General features: G+C 38.9%; 1 protein-coding gene across 1 annotated transcript; it reads left to right on the forward strand.

Moving 5' to 3' along the window:
- Window positions 1–116: 116 nt before the first annotated feature.
- Window positions 117–8,446, forward strand: LOC147161031 (histone acetyltransferase KAT5-like). The gene is made up of 15 exons (XM_086057780.1): window positions 117–197; window positions 279–345; window positions 1,025–1,093; window positions 1,172–1,308; window positions 2,230–2,298; window positions 3,302–3,472; window positions 3,549–3,623; window positions 5,245–5,307; window positions 5,540–5,788; window positions 5,875–5,964; window positions 6,052–6,192; window positions 6,271–6,364; window positions 6,439–6,598; window positions 6,688–6,769; window positions 7,070–8,446. Exons 1-15 carry the CDS (start codon window positions 168–170, stop codon window positions 7,202–7,204), a joined length of 1,632 nt encoding a protein of 543 aa, XP_085913906.1. The 5' UTR covers window positions 117–167; the 3' UTR covers window positions 7,205–8,446.
- Window positions 8,447–8,705: the final 259 nt, after the last annotated feature.

Here is an 8,705-nt window from a genome sequence, read left to right on the forward strand (position 1 = left end):
AGTTTGCTAAAAATAATTTTACGTATTTGATAAAGCATCATGTCATTTCCTATTTCGTTTACCGACTTCCGCTCACAGCACACGCTGTCAGAGTATTTCTTGATTGGTTTATTTACCTTTGACGTAGACCGGCATTTTCCCACAACACCCCGCTGTAGCTCGCAAGGATGACGAAAATGGCCGACAGCGGATCATCGGTGAGTATCCTAGCGATGTACTGTTATTTTTCATTAGTTGCCCTCACTCCAGGTGTAAAATGAACGCATTTCTTCCGACAGGTTGAGATTGTCGAGGGCTGCCGCCTTCCTGTTCTACGTAAGAACCAGGAACACGAAGACGAGTGGCGTAAGCATTGTTCGCTTGTTTTTCTGAATGCTAAACGAGCTAATGCTAACTAGCGAACCTCAGTTGTTTTTACCCCGGCCTGTTGTTACAAATCCGTAATAACCATCACAGAATCGGTACATCCTAACCGCGTTTATGTCTCAATTTGCCAACTCTAACCGGAATTCTATTTTTTTTTTAAATAGTAATGACAGGGTAGTATTGATATTGCATATAAATATATTAATTGCAAGGAATCGATATCGTTTGACGTTTGGTCTGTGTTATTTGTGGTGGTATTTCATCTTGATATTTCTAGTTAGAGGATTATTTTACATATTAAGCATCGGCTACACGTCTCCTTGAGTGTCAGCATCACAGTTATTTTGACACTCGCGCCATCCAGTCCAAGTTTTTTTTTTTTATATTCTTATTTAGCATACACTCCTGTTTTCCAATAATGAAAAGGGCCGATTCCGTTATACATTTTCTATAAAGTTTCTACTCCCTCTCTAAATTTAACATGTCTTAGTCAGTGTTTGACTGCATTTACTGTGTAGCTACAAAAAAACAAGGAAAAACGCCCCCCAAATCTTTATATTCCATTTCTATTTCCATTCATTTGGGGGGGGGGGGCTTCATCTTTTTTTTTTTAGGAACAGTGCTTATGAAATTATTTTTGCATTTCTTTATTGTCTAGCATTGGCTGAGATTTTAAGTGTGAAGGAAGTCTCCGGGAGAAAGCTCTACTATGTTCACTACATTGACTGTAAGTATATTTTGGCTCATCTTTGTTACTGTCTCAAACCACTGAGATGGCTAAATTGTGTAAAATATTTGTTGACAGTCAACAAACGTCTGGATGAGTGGGTCACAGCAGACAGGCTGGACATGAAGAAACTCCAGTTTCCGAAAAAGGAAGCAAAAACCCCAACCAAGAATGGTCTTCCAGGCTCCCGCCCCAGTTCACCTGAGCGAGAAGTAGTGAGTGCATATATTTTCTTGTTTGGAGCACTAAATATTACTAAAAATAACCTAAAATATCTCCCATCAACATTTTTAATTGTGCATTTGCTGCTTAAATTTAGGCCATTCGGTTTTTAAGAGACCCTAAGGTCAGTGACGGTCAGAATGTTATACGAGTACCACTGGTGGTACTCGGGCTCCCTCTAGTGGTACGCAAATGATTCACTGGCCAAATACAGTTGAGTTGTAATTTACGTTCAAGTTTGATACATTTGTTGTTGTTTTTTAAAGATCATTTTGAAACTGATTTAGAGCTCTTTTGTATACCTTTTATGTGCTGTTTTTTTTGTCGTATTTTGTTTATAGTCAGATATTTTTTTCCTGTCATAATATTTTGTTTATGAGGCATACATCGTCACCAAAACTCACCTGACAGTCACATTTTCAATACATTTGTTCACATTAATATTAGGTGCTGATGTACGGTTAAAAAAGAGGTGCTATCTTTTAAAGCTGAGATGTCTATTTCTTGTTCATCTTTTCATTGAAAACTAATTTTGTTTTTAGTCTCTAGTAAAAAAAAAAAAAAGAGGTTAAATCTCTCCTTCAATTTTGTGAATTACATAAACTCGTTGGCCAATTAAGAGGTGGTTCCTCTATTGGTTGTCCGTTTGACTTCCAAGTCTTTACTACTTGACTTTGTTATACTTGCTGTATCGCTATCATTGCTATGAGTAAAATGTTTTGTTTGAATGGAAGACCATTATTTCCTGCCTTTGCCAAGAACTGTTTTTAATGCTGTATTGATGGTTTAAAAAAAATTAAAAAAAAAGAGCCGCCAGTTGGACTTTGTGTATGGAGTTCATCTGCGTAGTGAACTCAAGGCCACACGAATGTCAGTTAACCCCACCTGCTTCTCTTCCTTTCTGTTCAATTCAGAGGAAGAGTCTAGATCTCAACCTACAATCTGCCACAGCTCCTTCCAGAGGCAAAACCCTCCCCACTCCGGTACAACTTGAATTTACCCATTACCCAAAGAGCAAAATACCTTGTTTAGTCCTGGTGTTAACATGCGTTATACTGTACACGGGTCAGGCTACACTGATGGAAACAGCCAAGGTGATCATCCAGGCTCAAATCACAGTAGAATGTTATGCTTTGCGCTAAACTATATTGACAACAATGCTCGGAGAAGCCTGTTCTCATTTTGGGATTACCACACCAGCCGCTTTTGCATTGTGGGAATTGACAGTGTTTGCAAATTATCATCAACCTCTTTGTGTGCGACAGAGCAATTCTCCGCTTTTCTTACATTTCGATACTGTGGGTCAAAAAGTGTTCAAAATCCTGCTACTGGTTCAGCCTCACTCAACAAAGCTGCGCATACAGATACAAATTCAGTCAATTAAGGTGCTGGACTAATTTCATTCAGAATGTTCATCTGTTGCAACAAGCAACTGCCTCCCGCCCAAGCCAAAAACACATGGTTGGCGACTACAACATCACACTCGAAATGTGATTTGAGGGTACTTCAGTTAAATAGTCTGTACAGCTCCTAGTAAACACTGGATCTTTTGTTATTATGAGAGGAGTCTATATTCAGACAAGTGTTTTATGATAACCACATGTATAAAAGCAGCTTGGTTAAATAGCATAAATCATGTATGTGATATTTTTCATTTTAGTCCAGAGAAGATAAAAAAAAAAATCATACATTGTAATCCTTTTTCAAGTGTACCTGACCTGTGTTTAACGTGTCAAAATACCAGATTTAAATAAGGTGCAATTTCCATTTAGGCCAAAGACAACTTCAACTAATTAAGCTACATGATTTGAATAAGCTGTGGCCATGAGTCAGACTCATTCTCAGCTCACATAAGCTGCAGGTTGTACTCCTTGATACCAACTAAAAGTGGCCAACATCTCATTGTGTCGCCAGCTGTTTGCAAACACACACACACACACACACACAAATGAAGCCGACTGTCGTAACAACTTTTGTTCACTGCAGAAGAGGAAAGTGGAGCCGGTCCCTCTGGTGCCGCAGGTGCCGCCGGCCCCCCCAGTGCCCTCCCTGCCAACTTCAACCGAGGCTTCTCCGGCTGCTGTTTACCCTGCCGCCAGAGAGACGAACACCTTCAAGACGCGAGAAGACCATGACCAGATTTCTTCCCTTACGACAGTAATGATCAATCCATCTTGTGTAACTCTTTTCAAGACTTCATTTGCATCAATAACACCATTGTTATTTTATGAAGAATGGAACTGCTCGACGGCTCATCCCCTCTCAGCCCGGCAGGAAGAGGAAAGCTAATTGTGGACCCACTGACGAGGTATGGAGTTCCAAGTGTGATTCCGTTTACATACAACCACTTTGCACGCATGTTGGATGTCTGTAATTTTTTAAGCAGTGAAAAAAATGCTGCTGTCAGCCATGATGGAAGATAATAGCTGTACTTGGATGATTAATTTAGAGGCGATTCAGAATCTGGGCGCATTAAGTGCCTCCATGGATCATGTTTCTACATGCAAAGGAGGGTAGAGTAGCCAGAAATTGCTCCCAAGTAAGAGTACTGTTACTGTGGAAGTAAAAGTAAAATGTAGTCTTTTTTTTAATCCTTCTTTGTTCATACACGTCATCTGTGATCAAATGAGAACGAGTTTTTCCATGCCTCATTGCTACCAGAAATATTTGAAACAAAATCTTTTCAAGCATTGTTACGCGTAGCCCCTTTGCCTAACCTTATAATGCCAAATATTGAGTCTTTTATAAATGCAGACAGTGTTCTCTACCTCTAACAATATTAGGTAGCCCTTGCGCAACCCCCTGCAAAATAAGAGCTTGACAATTCAGCTGTTACAAAAACGTTATTTTGTTTGCATATATAAAATACATTCAATTCATCTCTAAAATTCAATCAACGGAACGTTATTCTTCTTGTAACAGCTGAATTGTTTAGACAGCATTTCTATTGTTTCGTGTATAAAAGCAATTTTACATGCTTAACCACCATTAAGGGTACATGACTGGTTTGTAATTGTCATGCTTTCTCGCCAGCATGGTTTATTATAGCGATAAACCGATATTCTTTTTCAGGGCAAATTTTAAATACAAATTCCAACTCTTAACTATGTTTGAATTATTATTGAACAACTTTTGTGGATTTGCAAAATGTCGATGTATTTATTCATTTAATCTTAGACAATCATGATTCGTTATCTATGTTTTAAAATTCTAACAAATCTTCAGGGAGCTCCCAGGCGCATCAGTATGTCCTAAAAATGAAATAAAAACTTAAACAAGTAAATGCCATAGCTCCCTATAGTTTTCTGCAGTAAATGACTTATTTCCAAAATTTTAAAATAACTGACATGTTCAACTTTCATGTATCTTTGTTTTAATTTCAAACAAAAACAAAAGATGTGTAAATTTCCTGAGGTCACCACAGCAGCATCTCTGATGAAGTTAACTGAAAATCTGAATAAATAGTTCCCCGAGGTTAACACAGTTTTAAATGGATCTATTATCGGCCGACATAAAAAAAAAAAAAAAAACGGGGCGATACTGCTATTCGTCAAAATGCTAAATATGGGCACCGAGAATCAGCCTGGCCAATAATCAGCCTATCCCTAGTTTCTTATACGACTCCCCACTTCTTGTTTTTGTTGGAATGTTGTTTTGGTTTTTCATGATGAAACAAGACTTCCAAATTGCATGGTGGTGTACCCTGAGGGGAGCTTGTCTCAGTTTGGGCCCATGTAAACAGTCCACTAACGACTACTTGATGTCACTAACAACCATCCGCAATGAAGACCCGCTCCTGATAACCCCTTTTTGAATATTCTCCAACAATGTTCGAATGACAAACTGATATCCATCCGCCCCAATAAGCAAAGTGTTGAGAGTGTAAAATACAAATCAGCTCGTGTTTTTTTGTGTCTCTTCTCTTCTAGATGATAAAGGTTTTGCAGTATAACAAGCCTCAAAGTGCCAGTGTCTTTCTACCACCACCAGAGGTCTGTTTGATTTCCTGTTATAGAAATTTGTGTGTTGCTCTGTCCCATTGGGTCCAAGTCTAGTCTTTCTGGTAACACGTATAACCACTGTGATTCTACATGTTGCGCAAAGAAATCCAGATATAGATATTTCATTTACTAAATCAGCTTTTGTTTTTTTTGGGGTTTGTTTTTTTTAATGTCCCCAAAAGCAGACATGCTTTTGTCTGATGTCCGTGTTTTTTGTTCCCAGGATTCGCAGGACAGTTCTGATGGCATCCCGTCTGCACCCCGCATGACAGGCAGCCTGGTGTCGGACCGCAGCCATGACGACATCGTCACCCGGATGAAAAACATCGAGTGCATAGAACTCGGTCGTCACCGGCTGAAGCCGTGGTACTTTTCCCCGTACCCGCAGGAACTTACGTCGCTGCCCATTCTCTACCTCTGTGAATTCTGCCTCAAGTACCTCAAAAGTCTCAAGTGTCTGCAGAGACATTTGGTAAACAAAACGTCTTTACAAAACTGCTTGAGTCCTGCAATTCTTGCTGGTTGAGTCTGATTTTTGTTGTTTGTGCCTTTGATCAGACAAAATGTAACCTCAGACATCCTCCAGGCAACGAGATCTATCGCAAAGGAACCATCTCGTTCTTTGAGATTGATGGCAGAAAAAACAAAGTGAGTTTGGATGTTTCATTTGCTACGCTCCAACTTCATTTTTGACATTGCTGAGTCACCCCCCCCCCCTTTTTTTTTTTTAAATAGAATTATTCCCAGAACCTGTGTTTACTTGCAAAGTGTTTCCTGGACCACAAAACCCTGTACTACGACACAGACCCTTTCCTCTTCTACGTAATGACGGAATATGACTCCAAAGGCTTCCACATAGTGGGATACTTCTCTAAGGTACACGTGTGTTCATGTGCAGTCCGCTTGCAACTACACAGACACAGTCCTCATTAGGTTTTCATGTTTCTTTTAAAGGAAAAAGAGTCAACAGAGGATTATAACGTAGCCTGCATCCTGACATTGCCTCCTTATCAGCGGCGAGGTTACGGGAAGCTACTCATCGAGTTTAGTGAGTGCACGTTAGAGGGTGTTGAGCAAATGAACACGTTCCCAAAAACCTTACCTCATCATCTTGTCCTTCAGGTTACGAGCTGTCCAAGGTTGAAGGAAAGACGGGCACGCCGGAGAAGCCCCTCTCGGACCTCGGCCTGTTGTCTTATCGCTCCTACTGGTCGCAGACCATCCTGGAGATTCTTATGGATCTTAAACCGGACAATGGCGAGCGGCCGCAGATCACCATCAAGTATATGAGCGTTGAAATTTGGTTGTTTTAATTTTGATTGTCAAGGAAAGCTTCACAACTCCCTTTTTCCTTTTTTTACTTTTCCTCAGTGAGATCAGTGAAATAACAAGTGTCAAGAAAGAAGATGTCATTTCAACACTGCAGTACCTCAACTTGATCAACTATTATAAGGTGAGTGGTCAACCTATTTGCATTAAGTACTAGTAAAAAGATGAACTGTCATGTTAAAATAATTGTAAAATTTTAAGTTTTGAATCCTTTTATATTCGTCCATAAAGTGATTTTAAATATTCATAAAACACATACTTTTCAAATGCAACATTCATTTCAAATTCTGAAAGTGGAACTCCCCAAATATTAACGAATCAAGTAATTATTGATTGACCTTTTTGTAATAATACGTAATTCCGTCCAGACTATAAAGTGACATTCTTTTTTTTGTTTTTTTGTTTTGTGTTCTTCCTATTGAAGGGCCAGTACATCTTGACTCTGTCAGAAGACATTGTGGATGGACATGAAAGAGCCATGCAGAAGAGACACACGCGCATAGATCCCAAATGTCTTCATTTCACTCCAAAGGACTGGAGCAAGAGGGGCAAGTGGTAAATTCTCTTGAGGCCATTTTGGACAGCATACATGCAGCTGGGATCACAATGGTTTCGCAATACAGAAGCCTTTTTTTTCTCCAACGCAGGACAAGTAAAAACAAACAAAAAACAAAACATGCATAAGCTTTTATTGTGAATATCTGTTCGAAACTGTATATTGGGACTCGACAAGAGACTAAGTGAACAATTTCATCAGCAGAACCTACCACACTCCCTCCCTCTCTTGTGGACACGATCAACTTGCCCAAACTACACTGAGTGCAATTCACAAAGGGTGTTAAATAGTGTACGACAAATTACAAACATGCTCAACATTTAATGTTGGAGCATTTTTGGATATTTCTACATCTACAATGACTCTCCTCCAAAATGAAATGTATTAATGAAATACAGTGTTTATGAAATTTTCTCCATGTGTTCAGGGCCTAAATCGTCTCCATACCTTGTTTTGAGTAGTACACATCCTCCTGTCAAACTTTTTTTTAAATTGATGTTCGTGTATTTTAGTGATAATTCTGATGCTGCTCAACTGTCCCTCTCATGTTGGCTATTGAAATCTGTTAGACTCACTTCATGAACTGAGTCACCAAACTCCTCAGAAAGTTAGAAAACTACTATTAAAGCAGATTTCGTTGTCTGAATTTAAAAGCACCAGGATAGACAATATATTATGATTCAATAATGGAAAACAATCAATTTCCTCATTCATTCATTTATTTTCTGGACCGATTATGCTTATATTGAAGAGTTTTATGCATCTCTAATGCCGTTTTTTTTTTTTTGTCTTGATCAGTCATTCATGTTGATGTACAATGAGATAAATCACATCCATATTTTGGGACTTCATACCGGATTTGATTGTATACCCAACATACAAGCCATGTTGAACTGTTAAAGATTCATGTACATTTTGTGTACAGTTGTCTAGTTTTTTTTAAACATACTGTAAAGTAACTGCACTCTAGGAAAAGAAACGTGATATATTAGGTGTGTGTTATGCTTGTCAGAAAGGATGTGGAGTTTACTCTTGAAGTGTCAGTACCGGAACATCCAAGTGGAACACAATTGTTTGATAGAAACGAATTGAAAGTCTAACGTATTTTTGCCATTTTAAGCTTCATTTCTCATGTTTAACAAATGTTTTCATTTGGATATCTGTGGAAAATGAAAGAAAGCGTCATTTGAACGGTGAGTGAGCCTGCGTAATATTTGTGTCAGAATAAATGCATCTGTCACGTCATGTCCGTAATTACAGTATGACAAGTGACCACCAGGTGGCAGCATTGCACAAGCGTTGATTTACGCCTTTTGCTTAATCACCATCAGGTGGCAGCATTTTTCTCAATATTCTGTAGCGTGTTTACAGACAGAATTTGCTATAGTACAAACCTTACACATATGTGGCTTCCGTGACTTCTGTCAAGTGGTATAATAATCAAATTTAACAGCGACCAGGACGTTGACTCATCACTTATAAGTATAAATGTTCTTCTAATAAG

The sequence above is a fragment of the Leptonotus elevatus genome, chromosome 16, assembly GCF_054856555.1.
Source record: "Leptonotus elevatus isolate MCC_2025b chromosome 16, RoL_Lele_1.0, whole genome shotgun sequence".
NCBI lineage: Eukaryota > Metazoa > Chordata > Actinopteri > Syngnathiformes > Syngnathidae > Leptonotus > Leptonotus elevatus.